Here is a 22,537-nt window from a genome sequence, read left to right as displayed (position 1 = left end):
AATAGTAAAGATTCATTCCCTCGATGACCTGTTACCAACAGTTTGGTAGCCCACATATCACATCTTGCTTGCACACAAAGAACAATGAGAGAACACCAAAATGAACGTTTTCATTGTATTAAATGGTTTATTCACAAAACAATTACAGAAACATATTACAATGTATTTATTGGTCGAATTCATATATTACCCACAAGCTTATAAATTCCCATTAAACTTCGGGCAAGTAAAAATTTGTCCGGGCAAGTAAAAAGTTGTAATTCACCTGCCCTGAAAAGGCAAGGGAATTACAGCGAAAATACACAAACACTGGGGTTTTTATCTCTGTTGATAAAGTAGTTTATCGGGTATTTGTTGATTGTGATTCTGAAGAGGAAGATTTTTCTCTGAGGAGGATGAGTCGTCGCCACGGAGCGCAGCGATAAAGTGCAGCCGGTCGGAGTTATGTAAAGCACCTGAACGCATCACTCGGGGCTGTCAGCTCCTGCAGTTAGACCTGACGACATAAAGCAGCACATGACGAGTTCAGGAAGACAGAAATCTGACTCTTAGGGCAAATTTTGGAGAAGCAGAGTCGTTCGAGACAGCACAGACACAGGCGGAAGTAGAATCTGGCAGCATGAAGGTCGTTAACCTGTAAAGATCCATAAATCAGCCACGTCATTCTTTAAGTTGCAGGATTCAAAGGGTGTGAAAAAAGTAGCGACTTATCGTACGGAAATTACCATAATCATAATTCAGAGGCTGCATGCCGTCACATTTTGTAATTTGTGTGGGATTAATCATTTACCATCTGCAAAATGATTAAAGCTAACTAATCACCAGTCATCTCTCAGGTTGAGAATGAAACTCACTGAACTCTAAACTCACTCATTGTATATTTTGGTTGAATACAAGACTTTGATTAAATGTGTCCTTGTCAAGGCTGATTAATGAAGCTATTTGGTATTTATTGACCTGGGCATCACAACATGTGGCCCATCAGCTGAGCCTGATCAACCCTCAGGGTTTCAGTGGGAAATTATGAATCAAATGAAAATTAGTGTACGTGATGCATGCAACACGACCGCTTTGCTTTTATTTTGAAGGCTTTATACAGTGTGTGCTCGGAGGTAACTTTACCTGCAAAGACAACTTACCAGTAAAGCAGGGTTAAAGAAGAAAGCCCTAACTCCCTAAGTGACTCACATCATAAGCTTTGGTCCATGTTTCTGGCTTGATGAGAAAAGGCTTCTTGGAGATAAACTACAGTCATGCTTATCTTGGCTGGTCAGTGGTTTGAAACGAGTGAGCCGAGGTGTGAAAGGACACATGGCAGTGGCTCCGCGGAGGCAGAAGTCTCCAGATCTCCACTCACGAGGAGGCTGCTCGGTTACATTCCTCAGCAGACGCTCAAGCCCCGCTGAAACCCCGCACTGCTGCTTCTGTGAAAGGCTCATTGATGGAGGGATGCTGTAATGAATAGACACAGGGATGCGGGGGGGGGGGGGGGGGGGGGGGGCTGTGACGACTGGTGGAGGCCGAGGCCGGGAGCCTTGGCAGGGAGTGGGCGAAGGGAAAAAGTCAAAGGGCAAAGACGTGCTTCAATCCTCCAACGTATTTACAATCCCTTTGTCTTTTATCTGAGGAGAGAAGAGTCGAGGAAAAGTGCAGAGATGTGGAAAAAAAAAAAAAAAAGGTGGGGGTGGGGGGGTTGGCTATGTATCTATCTTGCATGCTGATGTATTTTTGATAAGTGCTGCTCAGGCTTGTCGAGTTGTGCAACTGTTGTCGGTCAGGAGGTGTTAGGAGCCGTGTGGTGACTCTAAATGTAATATATCAGCAACAATGTTATTGACTGTTATCCCAACACCTCTCTCTCTTTATCTACCCCTCTTTTTCCTTCTCTTTTTGAGTGTCCCCACCCCGGCAGTTGTGCCAATTGTCAATAAAGACAGCACCAGAAGACATTCCCAATCTCTTCCTGTTGCAAGAACAAAAACTGCTCTGATACTAAAAGACTCTCAATCACATAATATTGTAGGCCGCAGCTGCTGAGCAGGACAAGGGAAGGTAAAAGATTAAAAAGGATTAAAAACAGGGTTGAAATGCCAACTGATGATATGAGTTGTCGTTGGTCAGCATGGAGTTCTATTGAACATGGAGATATTCCTGTAATTCTGAATGAAGGGAGAGATGTTGTGCAGTCTGTTTTGCTTTATGACCATTAATATTAATAGTTGTAGATGGTACAGGATACATCCGTAGTCGGCTGGTATCGGCTCCAGCCATTCACAACCCTGAGTTGAATAAAGAAGTATAGAAGATGGATGGATGACCAAATGGATGGGATGATGGAAGACTGAGGGAGGAGCAGGATGTTGCTTGACAGCCCTGCTGATGTGTGCGGTTGTTGTTGACTCCGAGTTAAACTGATATCCATCGCTGCTGCCCAGGAAGGGAGGGGTCCGATAAGAGTTAGGGTGTGGAAGTCTGGCTGCTGTGTCAAACGCAGCGGTTATCTAACTTTATATGCAGCGTGGGAGGACTTGGAGAAGGATGGAGATGGGCTCTCCGTCATTTTTAATAGTGTGATTTTCAAATGCGCTTGCTAAGGTAAACTAAACGCCACATTTCAGCTGTGCAGCAGAGGGGATTTGTCTGTAATGGTGCGCTGTGTTTATATACACTGAAGGATACTGCTGATCTTACCTGAGTGTTATGAGATCATTCACATTTGGGAGTTGTTAGCTGTAACCTTGTACTTGAACTACCTTTTGACTTTGACCATATTTACGTTCATTCTGTGTGTCCACACACACACACACACACACACACACACACACACACACACACACACACACACATACACACACTCGTAAAAGCATCTGGAGGTCTGTCATCTATAAACTATCACCAGACTTCTCTATTTACATCCCCGCCCGGCCGACTGCTGTCATCATAAGTCGGTGATACATCGTGACATTAACCCTTCGTCGCCTTTCCCATGCAGAGTGACGGGTGTACAGTCGATTCACATTTTTGGGTCGTTTGTCTCTGTATGTTGGTCTCTTCCCTCCTCTTTGCTCACAGGGTCAACAGCCTCCAGCTGGAACGTCTCTATCGAGATTTTTATTTTTCTTGATTGCACATGAAGGCTTTTTCACAGAGATAGATAGAGGCCATAAAACAGCTTTATTTCGGCATGTTTTCTCTCTCAGAATAGTTCCCCCTTATCTCTGATCCCAAGTGGAAAACCGAGTCCACGGAGAAATGGCGTAAGGGGTGGAGAGTGACTAAGACCCCGGGGCAAAGCGAGGGAGAGGAGGCTGGTGAAAGACACGGGAGAGACGGAGGAAGGATTAAAATTAGTCAGATGCAGTCCGTGACGAGTTGACTGGTCCGTCTGTTTAATTAGGCAAGAAGAGGCATTTCCGCTGGTTAGAGGGAAAAAAGCCCTCAAGACCTGCTATTTGACAAAGTACCCAGCTTCTGGCCTCAGTCACTGTACTACTGGAAGCAATTCCTTCATCCTCGGGCACTGAAAGACTGTGTGGTTGACTGGCAGATGATGTGCTGGAGAAACAGAGACACATGACATTGGAGTTCAAGACTACAAATGCACTGATATGCTGATTTTACTCTTTGAAGCCAAATTGGAAAACATCGTCTTATGCTTTGGAAATATCATCTTTGTCGCATCGATGCCACTTGGATAAGAATCTTATAATACTTTAAAGTCCTTCGTTTTACTTTTGGGCTGTGCAGTATTTTTAAGGGTCGGGCCTTTGTGGGATGAGCAGCAGCGCTTGAGTTTGTGTGATGAAATCTGAAGAAAAGAAAATAGATTTAACAAACCCACCTGCAACTAGAGGATCCATCCATCCATCCATCCATCCATCCATCCATCCATCCATCCATCCATCCAAAGCTCAGTTATAAGGCCTACCTTTGATTGCGGGGTGTACTCACTTCCCTTTATCGAGCCTCTGTGAGCTCACTGTTTTTACTGGCAGAGCCAACAAATTTATATAATAGCCTTGTCAACATATATTGTTTCATTAACTCATACTCACCCACACCATGCCGGATCTGGACAAGTTATGCTAATGCCACCTGGCTAATGCAAACAGGGTTTCCTGTGAGAGTGTTATGAAGTCAAAGTTGCGTTGTTCAGCCTGTCAATCAATCTGCACTCAACCACCCGTACCACTGAAGTGTTGCCAGCTGTGCTTTGCAGTGATTGGTTGATGGGGTAAAGAGAACGCGCAGAGCGGAGTCTCCTGGACTTGGCACTTTTACCACAACCGACATACTCTGCTCTGCTGATCGCCCTCTTTGTTTGTTTTTTTTTGTTTTTTAAGTGCGGTATCATTTAAAATGGAGATAAACAGGCTTTCTAACAGAATCAGATTAATTGAGAAGAAGCATTTTGACATGAAAATCCCAAAGACATATTTCCTTATATCATTAACTGTGTGGGAATATGTTTTTTTTTTGCAGACCTGTGATTGTGGTAGCTGTGCAGCATTTTCACACATGCTTGTGTATATTGTGTTATATATATAATACTGCTTTGTCTAAGCTCATATAAGCTAAATTAGTTAATTACAGGCTAAATAGTACAAATGTAAACTATCGATAGAGCAGTAGTAGACTGTTGTTACAATGGTGACAAAATATATCTGTTGTGATTTGGGCAGCAAAATAGTTTGGACAATCTAATGGGGAAATCTATGCCTTGGTAAAACTGATAAATGTGTCAACATTGTTCCAAATAGCCTGCGTCGGTGGGTTCCCAGAAGCATACCCTCATCTCTTCTGACTGCACTATTTTGATGTTGTGGGCCGATTCACTTGAGTACGTACCATTAACCTCCGTCCTCGCAAGAGACTTCAACATGGTATCCTTGGCGCAAGTCCCATAGTCATCGTGCCATCAAGCTATCCCAGAGTTTGGAGTTGAGGAGCAAATCCACAACTTCAATTCTGAGATTGTACTGGCGACAGCGACAAGGTCACCTGAGTTCAGACTTGCCTTGTTTTTATCGCTCATTGGTAGTTTTCGACCATTTCAGTGTCTCATACGTACCACTCTGCTATAGTGTTGCTGCAGGTATGAATTCACACTGTTCTTTTTGATAGAAAAGGACATAATGATTAAGTTTTTCTCAGAAAAGCTCGGACTCGAGCAGTTTTGAGTTGTCAATATTACATTTCTTCCAACTTACAATGTTGCGTCACCTGGAAAACTCCAACCAAAATTCTACCGGATGTTAAATCAGTCTGAGATTGAACTCCTGGTGTGAAGATAACTGCAACGCAGCGTTAGTCCGACTCCAGCCTGCCTCCAACATGGATTGTGTCCCAATTTAAAGTTTGTCTGCTTCTTCCCTACGGTACTACTGTCACGTTAACTACAGCCAGTAGAGGTCCTCATAAATCTTAAACTTGGCCCTAAAACGTTTTGTCCACAGATGTATGAAATACAACTGCTGCCAGGATATGAAAATACAGGCTTTGGCAAATAAGGCCCGTCTTGAGAAGATAGAAGTAAAGTCTTTATTTTATTGTTATTTTAACAACTTACCAAATTTCTGCTAATAAACTGCAGCTGAAGAAACAACTCAATGATTCCCATCCAGCGTGCTCTGGCACTGTATACAAAAACTGTTTGAATTCTGACTGTTGCACTCTTCCAGACCTAAATGTTGATGACAAAAACAACCGCAACATCTAAATCTAACGTGATCGCAAACATCCAAGTTGTACATCACCACTAGTGTGACTACTTTGGTGAGCGCACAAGCAGATTTGAACGCTCCACTTCATAGAGGGCTGGAATGAAGCTTAAACGATAAGCCATCTTACAGATGTTGGCAATACAGTGTATCGCAGTAATAACTATCCCTGCTCCCTCTCTGCGTGTAGGGAGTCCTCCTCATCCCGCGTCCTTGTCCGTGTCCTTATCATGTCAAAATATATTTTACTTCACGCTGTACTGTTTTTGCAGCCTGCCTTCACAAAGCGAGGATGTACAATCAAGCGCTGATAGTCGGGGCGGAAGTGGGAGGGCAGATGCAGGGATGGGGAGAAGAGCAACACGATCCGACTGATGTTTCTCGAACACAAAACCCTTTCATCAGGACAGCTGTGGTTACGGCGCTGCTGTCCAGACGCTGTCCAGGAAAATGCAACATCGAGAAGTGCACTAAAGCTTCAAAGTTAAATTACCTTCAAAACCAGTGCCAGCTTTTTTTTCTTCACGTGTGACCATTATTGAAAAGGCCTCCTATTCCTGTTTACCTTTGCATTAACATGACCCTCCACACCCGACGTGCAGCAACAAGGAAGCGATGAGGAGATGGAATGAGGGCGTAATGGTAGAAAAAGTGCATGCTTCCCCCAATATCACAGCTGACCCCAACATCCCTGTGACTGTACAGGTTTCCTGTCACATTTCCATAGGAACATGTCAGTCACAGCCATGAAAGCATGTTGGTAACGATGTGAGATTGTTGTGACGGCCGCTGTGACCTGCGACCAGTTTCTTACCTTTACATTAAGCATGTTTTCACAGCAATAAAGTTGTACTTTTGACAAGATATCTGATGTCTGCAGTCATTTTTAAGTGCATTGAGAAAAGAAATTCGAAAATCGAATGGAAACTCAAATTATTCTTGAAAAAAAAATACTACTTTTTTTTTATTTTTTAAGCCAAACCACCCACCCCTACTGTGAATTTATAAGATTGTTCAAATTGCACAGTGTGTAGGAGCCTTCAGTCGGTGACTGTCTATGGTAATATCTCTTAAAGGCGTTCTCCTTGATTGTTTCTTTGAGTTGTTTTCAGGTGTCGGTGGGGGGAAGGGGGTTTGTCTTTATGTCAGCAACAAGTGATCTTTGCGGCCGCGAGCCCAGAGTTCTTGTTTATCTCCTGCAGACTCGACGCATTAATAAATACATGTGCAGTCAGTGTGAGTCATTGAGGACAACAGGATCCAACTGTATCGTCTTAATTTTACGGGGACCATGACTGTCTCTCCTAACTAAAGGAGTCACCATCATATCGCAGACAGCTCTAGTAATTGCAGAGATAGGCTGGCATGTTTTGAATTTGTGTGTGTGTGTGCGTGTGTGTGTGTGTGTGTGTGTGTGTGTGTGTGTGTGTGTGTGTGTGTGTGTGTGTGTGTGTGTGTGTGTGTGTGTGTGTGTGTGTGTGTGTGTCAGGGAGACGGAGAGAGTGGAGTCTGCACTAATTGGCCAGTGGGTTTGGCTTGTCCTGAGTCTAAGAAAAGAGAGACAATTTGGATATCTGTGCAACCACACTGCTGCAGGCCATGACTCACTAACAGATTGTAGTGATATGTATGTTGCCCCCCCCCTTTGTGCAGTGGGTTGATGCAGAGCTGGAAGTGGAACAAATGTACCAATCCGGGAAGGAAGAAACCATTTATCACATAGTTTATGTCTCAGATCGTCAGTTTTTAAGCACGTCTAAGCTTTTCAAGTAAAACAAAACTTTGCTTTCCCGTACGGTCCATCAGATGGGTCCCTCTGACTAATGGGACATTCACATGTTCTCTTTCCTTTGATGCCTTGTCGTTTCCTTATATGGAAATGTGACTCTACAGACTTGAAAGTCTTAAATTCAGCTGAACTCAATTGTGAATATGACTTCAGTAAAAAGAAAATATCTTTTAAAAGGGCACAATATCACACTGGTCTGCTTTGGATTGTAAATTTCAAGCAGCAGGCATCAAGTTAAGCCCTCGAAGTGAGCTCTTTCGTCCAAGTCTTCCTTCTTCAGTGGCGCCCCAGCTAAAGTGAGATAAAGGCGACTCTAGCTTCTGCTTCACGTTTCTGAGGTTATATTTTTCCATGAAGAATTTTACACTTCTGTTTCTTTCACCAATCCAAGGCTTTGTTTTTATCACTTTTTCCACTTTCTCAGTCTTTCCCAGTGCTAGTTTAAGGTTAATGCCCTAAATCTAAGCCACTAGTCCAGGAGCAAGGCTCAGGACAGAAAAGGCATGGATACTTCTGATTGAAAGTGATGACTCAGTGTTGCATTATAGCCTCTTTATATAGACAGATGGGTAAAACAACCAAGTATAGTGTTATATTTACAATTGTCCATCTGTACACATTATTGTCTCAGTACAGTTCTATCATCCAAAGACTACAGATCGATCTGACGTTCATGCTACATTAGATGGAGCCTCTACCTTTTAACCATGGGAGTGATACAACCTGGATAATTTACCAGTTCATCAGATATCATCGGGAATCCTTCCAAGTTTTAATCCGTAAACCTGGAAACACATATAGAGTCACCAACACAAAAAAGACAGTTAACCAGAGAGACATCTTGTCTGTCAGCTCGTCATGCACCCGAGAATGAACTCCTAACAATGGAGAATTCGGAGAGGTCTGAAGAATGAAAAAACATTTTGTAATGTGTATCATAAACTGTATTTAGACTCTGGCACGCTGCAAATATAGAAAGAGGAGGCAGCGTTGTGCTTTTGGGAATAGTGCGAGTGCTTGCTTATCAACAATGTGAATGACAGAGGGCAGAAGGTTGGACACGGAGGGGGCTGAGATAATAATGCCACGTAATAATGCCACTGGTTGGTTGATTATTGGGAGAATTTTTCCATTGTTGATGTGTTCCGATCTCCTCGTGACCCATGACTGCCTGCTTTGTTTGTTTACCCACAGTTATTTTTGTATGCCTCCTGCACTCGTTTGGCTTTTGGGGAGGATAAAGATGGCCCAATGAGAGTGGCATGTTTGTGTGTGTGTGTGCTTCAGTCTTGATGGTGGACTGAGAAAACCCTCATGTACAACCAACATGTGCTGGTTCGTGTGTGTGTGTGTGTGTGTGTGTGTGTGTGTGTGTGTGTGTGTGTGTGTGTGTGTGTGTGTGTGTGTGTGTGTGTGTGTGTGTGTGTGTGTGTGTGTGTGTGTGTGTGTGTGTGTGTGTGTGTGCGCGCTCCAGCTGCACAACCTTATATTCCTGCATGTGTGTTGATGATGCAGTCAGAACCCTCAGCTCCATAACAGGGAATTCCATCCCACCCGGTCATAAAAGCTGCACCACCAGAGACCAATGTGACCCGCTGTATCTGTAGGGCCTTCCTCTCAGCTGGTCAGGGTAAAAAACAAACAGAGAAACACAGAGACCTCCTACTTTCTTTTCCTTTCGGGGCCAAAAAGAAAGTGTGGGAACAAGAGACCAAATGTAAGAGACGGAAACCTGTTGAACATAAGAAACCTAAAAAATAAATGAATTCAGACATCACAAAAGCTTTTGGTAGCTGGCCCCCACGTACTCCAGAGCCTGATATCGTACTAAGTCCACCGGATGCAAGCATTTCACCTATAGGTGTTGTTTCTGCTTAGCTGTGCCCTTGAAGTCCCGTCCTGTTAGGCCTGCAGCTTTCTGGCTTTCTCATGAGGTCCACCTTGTCACGATTATGAGGCCTCAGACATGTGGAGTGCATTTGAAGGACAGTTCTACTTCTGAGCTGAGAATACTCTCACAACTGCCATAAAGTAAATCTTGCTGTTTTTTTTTTGTTTGTTTGTTTTTTCCAAAGGACAGACCAACACAGACATTTCTGTTGTTGCAGAGTTCAAGAAAAGACAACAGAGGCAATGCCCTCTGAGTCACGATGACCATGAAATACAACTTAGTTTCAATCCGTGTTTTTGAGTATTTCATCAAAATGTTTCAGTCTTATTATCATGTCTTCATGTGTCTCATGTTTTTTTAATGTATGGTTAAACTACTTTGCCTGTAGCCTCATAAAATTCTGCGAGCTGTCGCTAAAGAAAAAATTGTTTCAATATGCTGCCTGACCTTATACTTGTCTTTTACTGTATTTATTTCTTTTTTTTTCTGAAAGAAAGTTCTTGGTATTTTGATTTGGAGCAGTTTGCTTTTCTCATTGCAAATGGCAGATACTTGCATTGATGGTAGCGTTAAGTGCCAGACTATTTTCCTTTTTGTCACGACTGCCAGACGCACTGTGGTGCTTTGGCTGCCTCTTCAGTGATAAAATGGATAAAATTTCAAACTGTCTGAAGAACATTTTTACGCATCAGTGAAATGAAAAACATTTTCCAGTTCTTTCAGCTTGGGCACTTTGAGAACTCCTACAGAGTTATGGACAAAAACCCTTTTTTGGGTCTTAATTTGGATGAAACTTAAATTCTCTGATTCCATCCATCCATGTCTTTTACATAGTTACAATGTTAAGACCTCACTGAATCTACCTTATGAAGCTTAATTTATCCTTGTAAGTAGAACGTTGGAAGAGCCGACATCAGAAGAACAGATACTTTTAGCCTTGCATTGATCCATCCTGGTGTGAGACATCATGCTAAACCAATCTTCCTCCAACTGGTATGAGTAAGACGTTGCCTTGAAGGCAGCAAGGAACTCCTTGTTGACGTTGTCTTCACTACATTATCCAGAACACCTGCTTGGGTTCTCGAGCAGTGGGAGTAACTGTTATTGCAACATGTCTGATTAGCAAATTGAAGACGGTGCTTCCGATGCGTCTGTTTAGCCTCCCTGGGTCTGTTGGTGAGATTGACCTCACCTGTTGCTTTACTCTTCCAGTCAAATATAGCTACCCTCCGGGGGGGCTATGTTACTGTAATACAGGCTTGTGTTCTTTTTCTCTTGAAGGCCCCCCTTTGCATTCTTGCCAAAGCTTGCTCTCAAAGCCTGACGATGAAAGGGCTCAAGCAGCGTTGACTTTCACGGCCGACTCTTTTCAGCTTTCATCAGTGGATCCCAAGTGACTCTCCCAAGGGAGCCGAAGGAATGAAGAGTGTTCGGCCTGAGGCTGACCATCAAGGAAATGGTGCTTGAATACAGACGTGGTTTGGATCTGGACGGGTTGTAACAGCTAACTTTGACTCCCTGACGTTGTTGCTGGTTATCCATGCTGCTTTGTCAGAGCTTGACCTCAGCGCAGCTGTGAACTGTTGACTGCTCAGATTGTAGACATGAAGTGCAACGTGCGCCGACTGTTTCACATCACTCAGCATCGATCAGAGGACAAAAGAGGTAATCAGCAGGGCTCCCATCATTAGTGATGCCTCTGTGGAGTGACAAGCTCATGCTACTGGAAGGCAATTGGGTTTACAGAGATGGCAACCTTTATATATTTTTTACTTACTTATTGTCTGAAACAACAGATAAATTTTCTAAATGACTCATAAGGTTCAACACAGTAGTTTTTTGTCCACCAAAATATTCCAAAAACCTTGGCAGTCAAAGAGATTTCTGCTACTTGGAGTGTTCCTCCGCATTTTTGTTTTTCCAAGCCAAAGAGCTGAAAGTCTTTCTGTCTTTTAAGATTCTCTGATCATATTTACCAAACGGAGCGAGAGTTTTGAAAGTCGTCTCATCTCTGTACACACTGTAAAACGTAGAAAACAAGACTGGACACTGAGAAATATGCCGGAGGTCAGAGTTCAAGCCTACAAAAATACTAACAGCCTGAGACAAGAACTGAGATGGTTTGTAATGAGAAGCAATGGGAACTCGGCCAACAAGTGCTCAGCATAAGTGGGAAGTCCTACCAGACAGATGGAAACTCTCCAGCTGAGGACCTCGTGAGATCGTTTGAGTGTGTGAAGATGTTGTTTAATCTGATTTAATCTGAAGGACATTTCAAAGTGTAAAATTCCCAAGAAAATAAATTACTGAAAATTGAAATTAAAAAAAATATGGTATTCCTCATTTCCCCATTCGGGGTCGGGCTGTTTCAGTTAAAGTGGCGATCGTAACACAGCACCAAGATCCAGAACTGAACAGTAGTTAGCAACAATGATCGCAGCCGAGAAATCAGCAACAAAGTTTGTGAAAACTGAGACTTCATAAATCCTCTCTTCTGACAGACGACAGTCTTTCACTCTCATCTGTGTGTAGAGAAACACTGGGATAAGGTTGTACTTTTATTTCCGTGAAAATTTCAGGTTGTTCATAATAGACTTAATAAAATAGTGCATAAATATGAACTTTTCAAGGATTTATTTGTATTATGGTGTCTTCATTTTATTGTTCCTGCTCAATTGTCTCCCATCTAAACGTTATAAGTCCCTTATAGGCTACACCACTTGAGATTATCAGATGTATTTATTTTACTTTTCCCGAGCTTTCAAATAAACTAAAACTATCACTCACATTAGCTTCGAATATGCATAACTTGCCAAAACCTAAAAGATCACGTAAACATATCTTTTTTTTTTCTTTTTTCAGGATGTTTACGCTCAGAAATGCTGAAACCATCTCAACCACGCTGTCAAAACAATCACATAGTCAGTTCTCACACTAATAACATACCAAAACCGCTACCTCACCTAGTCGTTCTTCTTAAAAACCGCAGCTCTAAGGCAGCTCGTTGAAAGGAGAGCGAGAGCGCTGCGCATTATCCATTAGCTATGCTTCTTCTGGCTTTGATGGTTCAAAGAGTATGTAAGAAGCTGGTCCATCCAGGGCCACTGCAGCCAGACAAAAAAAGGAAGGGATGGCGGAATAGAAAGCAGGGACTCGGGTTGTGGGTCGAGAATGCCTTAACGCCACCAGCTCGACTCACCTGTGAGGAGCTGGCATTTGTTATCCTGAGCAAGTTTTTACATGCCGGCCGGTCACCAGGAGATCTGGTTACTCGTGGACGCAGGGGATGAAATCTGTGACCCCTGCTGTAAAGAAACACTCAAACGCTAAACGCCGTGACAAACTACGGCAGAGGCTTGGAGGCGAGGTGCCGCGAAAATGGAAAAGAGCTTCAGAAAAGCAGCAGGAGGTGTGCAGGAAGTTGAAGAGGTGGGAGAAAGCAAACAGGAAAGGTTTTGCTCGTGGCAGATTAGAGCAGAAAAGGAAGGAACTATTGGGATGGAGAGAGAATATAGCAAGGAAAAAAGTGGAGCCAGCGATGTTTGAGAGAGCCGAACAGGAGGAAGAGATGAAGGATGAGGTAACGGCAGAAGTGAATGAATCTGTAAACTGAAAATTGGAAGGAGGGAATGATAGGGAAAGGGCAGAATATGAGGCAGGAGGTATAAAAAAAAAAAAAAAAAAGAATGGGAACGATGGGTGGAGATCTGTTAAGACGAACTTTGTAAGTGTTGGACTGTGGAGGTGGAATTTGGTGTGGTGTGGCATGTTTTCTCTGGCTTTAGCAGCCACCCTCAGCAGGCCCCCCTCAGCAGACACTGAGTGAGAGGGATTTAAAGACATAAGTGTTGCAAAAGGGGTTGAGGGGGGTATAGATGAAAAGAGAACAAGTTGATAAGAACTTGCAGACATATTAGTGGCGATATTGTCCCCACAGGAAAATCGGTTTGCAGCCATCAAAAGCAAGAAAAAAAATCCTAATTAAAACGTGAAAAAATAGAACCTTTAAAGAAAGAATCCAGTGTCAATCGGTAAACCTGAGAGTCTCTTGTTTCATACTGTTTACAAAAAAAAAAAGGAGAAGGGGACACAGTCAGATGTGTGTGGTCAAAAAAACTCCAAATTTAAAATGATGTGGACTTTTTGAACAACATCCAGGATGGGAAACTTCAACCTGTAAGGATTATTTATCCCATAAGGCTTCGACTTTTCTTGGTCGTTATTAAACTTCTACATTTTCCAGCCACACCGCCATATTTCAGACTTTTATTGAGGATCACTCACGGGAACTTTCATGGAGACCCATCATCTTCGCCCATGTTTTCTGTTATAAAAGTGATAACTTAAAGACATGTAAGGCATTTTAACATATGTCAACATTGAGCACTGCCCAGGAAAGAGTGGCAGATGTGACCTCCGTGGCAAATGTTGAGGGAGAAATATTTTACCATCCAGGTACCTGTTGTACTGGCTTTGTCTACACAGGGACAGGAAGGAGCAAGAGTGTATTCAGGCCAACACTGAAGAGCTCCATACATCCTGGGAAGGTCGCAGGTCCATTGTTAGTTGAGAGCTAGTTACCTCAGTAAGCAGAGGCTTTCTTGTTGCGAGGCAACAGTGGTACATGTGACCCTCATGCAGGTCCGATCGTGGAAGGAAGTACTTTGAATCCGACAGTTATGACGGCCACCCTGCAGCTCCTGGGCTTTGAGCTTCTTAAAGACTGGACCAGGTTGAATGTGGGCACTCAGTCCTGGAAAGAATCAAGAGTTGGTCGAGGTCTTCACCATACAAAGATCATTTCTGCCACTTTTTTGACAAAGCTCTAAATTCAATTTCATACTCTCGTTTCTCTGGGATACCATAAATAAACAACCCTAAACTTGTTTGATGGTCTTGAAGGCTTTAGAAGGCATCTGAGACTGTCAAGCAACTCCACTGTCCTGTGGGAAGTTTAGAAGATAAGTCACCTTTCAACCAAATTCTTTGCTCATTAAGGAGATCTTGAAGACTTTGCGTCTTCAATTTTGACATAATTAGAGGTGATATGTCTTCAAGACCTTCAAACAACTCTTGGAGAGCTTTGTAAAGTCAGCTTACCTCATTGGCTGCCTGAGGTAAGTGCTTGACATTTCAAAGACATGCTGCCTCATATCTGAAAGGCTTGTCTGGTTAGAATCTCATGAGGACTTTCATGCTTCACTCCTGTCTGTTGAAGAAACCTTTTGAAAGACAGACGAAAAGGTTTTATAGCTTAAAACAGGTCCAGTTGTCCTTATGTTGCATATATCATATCCGTGATATGGGTGTTGGAGGATTATTACAGTCCAAGGGTCTATTCATAGTTAAATGTTAGTGCGGGGTTCAGGACTCAGAATTTTTAAATAATAAAGAATAGAAAAGAAAACAGCGGTGTACAGGATACAGGTTGAGATAGAGAGTCAGAACAGAAACATAAATTTTCTGCGTGTCTCACGCAGGGACATCAGTCATTTGCGAGTCGATGTTCAACGTGAACCCGTTTCCTGCTGCTTCCAGTCAAACGTGCCGAGTTTAGCTCGTATTCTGTCCCTCTGCCTTCCTGTTGATCCGTGTAGTTACGTCCGAGCGGAAACAAGCCGCCAAGCTCTTGCTGGAAGAAGGGAAAGAAAGAGCGAAAGCTCAACGGGAGAGTGTCCGCCACCGAGGCAGCGTGCGGTGACACCCCCCCCCCCCCCCCCCCCCCCCCCCCCAGGTTCAGGGCCTGTGTTGCTTCCCCTTTGTGCACAATGAGATATACACAAGCCCTTGCCCTTTTCCTGTATCCAAACAAACAGTCCAGAAAGGGCCGTTCAGCGGGAACACAGCCTTGCGTGCATGCATGTATGCGCACGTGTGTTACGTAAGCGTGACTGTGGTCCCCGGCCCCCCTTCATGAGGGCTGCTGTTCTGCTCCTGCTTCCTTTGGTCACAGTTCACTGGCCCGTCGGCCCACAGCAGACATGGGAATCGGATGTGTCGCTTGTATGTGAGTCTGTCTGTTTCGCTGCTCCTCCAGCTGTGGGGCTTGACTATTTGGCCCCGCATTTGCAGATATTTGAACATTTTTCTAAAAAAAATCAAACAGCGAGAGTCGGACCAGCATTTCCCCACATTTGAATACATCCAGTTTACACTGCGGTCTGTTTCTAATCTTCAGGGAGTTTCTACGTCAGGTTGATTTCACTGAGTGTCTCGTTTGATCGTAACAATCCTTTCTTTTTCTGTTTTCATCTTTCTTTCCTTTTTTCTTTTTCCTTTGTATCTTTTCCTTTGTTTTTTCTTTTTCTTTTTTCCTTTTTTCTTTCTTTTTCTCTCTTTTGCTCTTTATTTCCCTCTTTTTCTCTTTTTTTTTCTTTTTTCTCCATTCCTTTCTCTTTTCTTTTTCGTTTTCTTTTTTCCTTAATTTTCAATCCTCAGTATCAATCCTAATCTTGCTGCCAGACACGAGGTTATTCATTTTCATGGGTGGTTGTTTGATTAATTGTCCTATTAGTAAAAGTTTGACATTTCTTTCTGATCTTAATAATTATTGGTTTCAGTCTAACGCAAAGACTTACGACACTTTTGGAAGCAGAGTCTTTAAAATCTTGTTTTATCTGGCAAAGAACACAATTTCTCAAAATTCAGCTGCATCAATGCGAATGTAATCTAAATATGATTTATGGCGCACCAAATATAACTTCACACTGGGGAGCTATGAGTTTTAAATTATTAAATGAATTCATAGAGCTTTACATATTGTTGCTGCATGCTTCCAACCAAGACCCAGAAAACCTTTTTAGGACCGTTGACGTTCTAACTTTCAGTAATCCCCCAGAGCAGAACACAATTATCCCTTTTCCAAAATAAAATAAAAAAACCTTCTAGAAGATCTGCCTATTCAACTCAATTCAATTCAACTTTATTTATTTAGCACCACATACAGCACAGTCATTTCTAGATCCTATGAGAATTATTGTTTTCATGATATTCATATTCTTAAAAGTATACTTTGTAATGTAGAGTTTTAGCAACACAGTGAACAGTTATTTTGAAATCCTCTTTTGTTTTGTATTTCATCAATGAATTATTGTTATTATATAATATTTTACCATATTACTTTTTTACTATAATCTCATTACCTTCCGTTATTTCAATAGAATTCTTTTAATCACGTTACTTTTTTAGATAGTTTCTCCTGGCTGTAATCATTTGAATCTATTTTGGAATCTCAGAATAAAATTTGAGCGATTTAAAGATGTTAATTCTTTCTTCTTTCTCAGAACAGCTCCTTATGACCGGAAGAGCTGCTTTGGTTCATATTTAACTTGATTTTCATGACAACAATATAGAACACTGATAAAACAACTAGAAATAAAAACATGACCCATTTTATCTGAATTTATTTGTTGTCGATTGAAGAGTTATTTTGACTCTTTTTTGCCATTTTACTTGTATTTTAGTTGTTAGTTGTTTTAGCCATTATGACTCTTTCTTTTGTCTGTTTTTCCTTTTATCTGTACTTTTGAGACATTTTAGCATTTTGTTTTACATTTCAGCTATTTTGACTCTTTTCAATTTTCAATCTATTATTGTTGTTGTTGTTGCAATTTTAGCCCATTTAGCCACTCAACTTTTTATTTTGTGTCTAAAAATGGCTAGAAGAAAAATCCTTTTAACAAATTGCACTATGTGCAAATAAAAACAATAAGATAAACGTGTGTTTTAAACATTACCTATGAACATTTATACAAGTGCCATTACAGTGGAGCTAAATAATAATAATAATGATGATATTAATAATAATAATAATAATAACAATAATAATAATAGCTTTATTTATACAGCACTTTTCAGGACATATGTTACACAAAGTGCTTTACAGTAAAAACACAGACAAAAAGTCAGGCAGACAGAGGAGACAAGCTATCAGAGAGACGGCGACGGGGTCATCAAACAGATGGAAAATTATAGACAAAAATTATTATTATTGCCGACAAAACACAATTAGCGTAGGCGGCCTAAAGAGACAGCATGTAAAAAGATAAAAGGGCCACATTCTATTGAAAATGGAGGCTTTAATTGAAAGTGAGTCTATAAAAGTGGGTTTTTAAAAGAGATTCAAAAGAAGTCACTGATTCTGCAAGTTTTATCTCCTCCTAATGAGCCACATGTGGCTGAGGAGCCGCAGGTTGCAGAGCTCTGGCTTAGAGGATCCAGACTTTGCTCGATAAACTAGATTAAATATAATGAAGACGCGTTAACTTTTGATAATTTCCCATCATTCTATCCTGGATCCCAAATGATGTGTTCTGGTGATCTTGTAGTGTGTGTGAACCGTTTTCATATTGAAATGTGGACGTGTTTGTGCGTTCCAGGTGACCTCCGCCTGCAGCCCAGCTCCATCCAATGACCTGGTAAGTTCCCCCTTCATTTGCTTGCGTCTTTTCCTAAAGAGCGTTCTTTGTGTGGGACAATCTCTCCCACTTTTGTCTGGCCAGACTTAGAAGGCAGCTTCCAAAAACCACCGTACGGTTTCCTCCTGCTGAATTCCTTGTGGGAAGCTGAGCCCTCGGCGCAGTTTGAGCTCGGTTCATTCCTGGAGCACTGCAGGAATTCAGTCTGGAAGAAAGAAATGGTTGATGTTGCTATAGGAAGTAGTAATGTTTGTCCATTAGGGAGTCTGTTTGTTTAATCAACTCTCCTTTCCTTCCTCTGTCTTGCCTCCCCTTCTCTCCCTTTTCTCCCTTCTCTCACCTCCGTTCAACCTTCTCCCTTCGCCCCAATTCCTCTCGCCATCCCTGGCTTCTCCTTTCCGCTCTCCTCCGCTCCTTCCTGCCGTCCAGCAGCGCAGAGGGACCGCTCCTTCTCGCCACAACCAGCACCTGGTGAGCACACTCTGACCTCCATGTCCTCCCTTCATCCTCACCCCCTTCATGCTCTGTGTCTTCCCTTTCCCCAAACATCTTTCCCTCAAGCTTCTTCCCTAGTGAAACTATTGTTTTTGGCCTCATTGAACTTGACTGAGAAGATGCTGGACAAACGTTGCGGCTCTGAATTACACAATTCAAGCACATTATTCTCAACCAAAGTATCTGGACGTGCAGAATGCTCCTCAGTTTATAAAGTATGTATTGCAGGCATTTGCCAAATGGTGATAAAATGGTGTATTTCTATCCCTACGATGATTTTACCAAAGATCCATTTTAGACTAAATTAATATTTCCCCCAGAAGTGACGTTGTGTATTTCAAATGTTTCCCATTAGCGACTTGGTGCTCCATTTCACAGTCAATATGCAGCAAGGAGTTTGAGCCAGACATGAAGTAAACACTTTTATTTTGTACCTTTTATCAACAACGGCTCTGCTTCTGAGACTTCGTCCTCCCCAATGGCATCGGGTATGGTCACTCTCATAGTGTGGCATGTGGACGATCCATTTAAGGCCAAGATCATCCAGCTCCGTTACGTTCCAGTTCCATTAAACATGAAAATGCAGTCGATCCTCCTGTGTAGATTTCCGGCCATCTGTCAAGGTCTTCTGCACAATTCTGGAGTCTTCATGCAGAAATTGTCACTCTTTTCTTCGGAGCAGCGTCAGTGCAGCTTAACATTGATTACACAAGTTGTGATTCCTGTTCTAGTTCATGTCAAAGGTGTTGAATATCGTTCATTTCACGTGTCGTTCCAGTTTCCAGTCAAGTTTGTTCATGAGAAACTTGCCTGTGGAATCTTACGTTTAAAGTCTGATTAGAAAAGGGCTTTCCCCCGACTGGAAGACTGGAAGCTGAGAATCGTCCTTTCAGATTTGACAGTTGGCACAATGCCATCAGGTAGCCAGTGTTCTTGTGGCATTTCAGTTTATTTGACGACCAAATAAAGAAGGTTGTTTGGTCAGAGTTCTTTAGCCTGCTCCGTCTTGCTTGCTGAGGCATGAAAACCCACAATATGAAGCTCCTGATTCAGAGTTTAACAGCTGAGGTTGACACCACCGGAGAGCTGCAGACGGTTACGCACTGTTCGCCTCAGCGAGGCACCTCTGTAACTTCACTGTGTATATCACTTTGTGGTTGAGTTGCTGCGGTTTCTAAATGCTTCCACTGTGCAATAATACCCAACAGCTGTAAAATCACCTCTTAAAGCTGGGTGCAAACTACCTAGAAAAGGTGTAATTTCACCAATAAAGTAGTATTTATAAGCTTGACATAAGCTTGGTTCCAACTATATCTGTAGTGATGGATGGATGGAAAATAAACTATTAACGCACCATGTTTGAAAGCACTCCCGCAGGTAGAAAATTAACCCCAACCAGCCTTAGGCGTCTTCAGGGAGACACTGGATTGTAAAATAAGTAACCTACATGAAAAATATGGAGCATTTTCTGCTTTGGGTGACTGTTGCACACCAAACGGTGATAAAAAAAAAATAAAATCAAGAGTGGCACATATTTCTTTTCCAGGATCATAACAACAGCTGAGAGCTACATGGTGAATCTCTGCACATGAACAGGCCAGAAAACAAAAACATTTGAGTGGTGATCGTTTATGATAAATAGACTGAACTGAAATGGCAAATTTTTCCACTGCTTCAGCGCCCGCGCACACACACACACACACACACACACACACACACACACACACACCCACACACACACACACACACAGAGAAAGCAAGTCATTAGCGGTGCTTGCCATTCATTGGTTTGGTGTCTCGCACAAGGACACTTTGACTCCGGGACAGGATGAGATAAGAGAACCGCCAACTCTGGGATGTCCCTTCCTTTGATATTATCTCTTTTGTTCTTTTTCCAACAGGGATCCACGAAGTCTTTGACCTACACCAAACAGAGGAACACCTTGCCAAGGTAAAGACGGTGCAGCAGGAGAAAGGAGAAACCTTCTAACATTGATCTGAAGTCTAAATAGACTGATGGTCTTCGTGTCAGAACGAGTCGATCTGATCTGCTTGCTACACTGATGATTAAGTTTCTTTCTCTTCTTGTCTTCTTGACTCCTCATCCATCCAAGCAGCAGTTTCCTCAGACCGACTGTCAGAGTAAAAGCTGGTCTCCTTGAACCTCCGAGCCCGGCTCACGTTTCCTCTGTGTGACCTCTCTGACCCCGTCTGTTCTCTCCTCGTGTCTCCAGGAGCTTCAGCGTGGACCGCGTGATGGAGCGAGTGATGGAGCGCCACTACGACTTCGACCTGACCTACATCACCGAGAGGATCATCTCCGTCTTCTTCCCCCCCAAGCTGGAAGAGCAGCGATACCGAATCAACCTGAAGGAGGTGGCAGCCATGCTCAAGTCCAAACACCAGGACAAATTTCTGGTGAGGGAAGGACTTGGGGCCTTTCACATTGGGATCATCCGGGACTCTGTTCACTTGGGAGGGAGGAGAGACGAGAATTTTCACACCTTCATTTGGTTTTGGGGTTCACATTCACTTTAGAGACCAAAGCGCCGGGAAAATGTCCTCCAATTACAACAGCTGCTGGTTTGGGGGCGCTGTCGCCCAAAACAAACACTGAACAGAGAAGAAGTCAAGAAGAAACACGGCTCATTGATTGGTCCAGACTGAAACCGGAAGTCCTCCTGCTTTAACCCGTGGTAGCTACGCCAGTTAGCTCGTGGCTAACGGGTAGCCCGCGATATTGAGTCTTCAGACCAAATATCAATGAGAGTCTTCCTCACTACTCCACGTCTGGCCGCGAGATATTTTCCAACTTTTTCTTTTTGCGTCTGCTTCTTCTGATTTGCGTGTTTGTTTGTTTACTACCCAGAATGCATTGTGCACTCCGTCACCGTCGTCCTCTCACCCGACCTGCTAGAATGATCGTTTGTACAGGAACCGAGACCGAGCATTTCAAGGTTACCAGAGATCACTTCTTCGCTCCTGTTCAGAGTTCGTGGCCATGTTCACGTTGCCCAAATGAAACGGTTTATCCCTGAAGAGAACTCTGGTCCGGATCAAACAGGGGAATGTGAACACATCTTCAAATAGCCCAGAAAACAACAAAAGTGTCGCCAGCTCTAATGCTTCTCTATGTTTGTAGTTGAATGCTATTGGTTTTGTTTGCATTCAGGGGCGGGGATTAGCCAAAGGTCCATTCAGAAAAAAAAGGAATTTCACCAACGGGATTAATAATGTATGATTGGTTTAGTTTAGTTTAGTTTAGTTTATCTGATAACTGACTGCAGTGATTCAATGCGGTGGAGTTGAGAGCACTTTTTTTTTCTTTCAGCTCCTGAATCTCTCCGAGAGGCGCCACGATATCACCCGGCTCAACCCAAAGGTACAACTCCTGCTCTCGTCATTCTCTTAACTCGGTGCTTGAGGAATTCAGCCTGCAGCCTTCACTTTAATCTCCTTAAATCACCCACCATCCCCACCGCCAGGTCCACGACTTCGGCTGGCCCGACCTCCACGCCCCGCCGCTGGATAAAATCTGCGCCATATGCAAGGCCATGGAGGCCTGGCTGACCTCGGACCCGCAGCACGTGGTGGTCCTGCACTGCAAGGTCAGAGTTCAGAGGCCGCCGTCAGGGCTTTCCAGGCCCCTTCCTGCTGATTCCCAGGCTGTAAAACGGGACAGATGTGGTGCTGTGCTTTTACTCTAGTAGTGTGTAGTTCTGTAACATGCAACAACCTTTTTAACTTAGATAAATTATCCCCTTTATCGGGCCCCCTTACTCATCACTTCTGTGTAGTTTTTCTAGAATAGGGTCTTCCTGACATTTGGTCCATATCATGGATATTAATGACGCCCCTTGATAATACGACATGTTGGGAATCTCCCCAACGGGCTGCTGCTGTGGTTCAACCACCTAAAACAGGCAAGGTGCTCTAGAAAAGCTTATGTTGGCGGCAAATACATAAGAATATCTCAGCTATAGTAGCTTAGGAAGTGATAATCACAAGGATGAAACTTAAAAATTAGTGGACCAGTTTACCGGCCCGTCTTCATTCATTCTGCCAGAGACGTGGTGTCGCCTGGATCACCTCACACTGAGGGTGACCGAGCTGCCGCGGCTCGTCTGCATGTTGGATTTATTCGTTTTCGGTCAGGAGGTCTGAAATTCCAGAACCAGACTCCCTCTGTGGCGAGTCGGCTCTCCGGAATATTCCCCGGGTCCAG

The 22,537-nt window shown here is 43.0% G+C and overlaps 1 protein-coding gene across 3 annotated transcripts in view; it reads left to right on the top strand.

The window, feature by feature from the left end:
- tns2a (tensin 2a) overlaps positions 1 to 22,537 on the top strand; it is a 73,443-nt gene that overhangs the window by 31,487 nt on the left and 19,419 nt on the right. For all 3 annotated transcript variants that reach the window (XM_080469549.1, XM_080469548.1, XM_080469547.1), the window contains exons 4-9: positions 17,779 to 17,817; positions 18,247 to 18,288; positions 20,214 to 20,263; positions 20,547 to 20,730; positions 21,644 to 21,694; positions 21,798 to 21,920. In XM_080469549.1, coding sequence (XP_080325675.1) covers positions 17,779 to 17,817; positions 18,247 to 18,288; positions 20,214 to 20,263; positions 20,547 to 20,730; positions 21,644 to 21,694; positions 21,798 to 21,920 — 489 coding nt within the window. The remainder of the gene's footprint in view (positions 1 to 17,778; positions 17,818 to 18,246; positions 18,289 to 20,213; positions 20,264 to 20,546; positions 20,731 to 21,643; positions 21,695 to 21,797; positions 21,921 to 22,537) is intronic.

This window comes from Lipophrys pholis (genome assembly GCF_963383615.2).
Source record: "Lipophrys pholis genome assembly, chromosome: 8".
Taxonomy (NCBI): domain Eukaryota; kingdom Metazoa; phylum Chordata; class Actinopteri; order Blenniiformes; family Blenniidae; genus Lipophrys; species Lipophrys pholis.
This window is presented reverse-complemented; position numbering and strand designations above follow the sequence as displayed.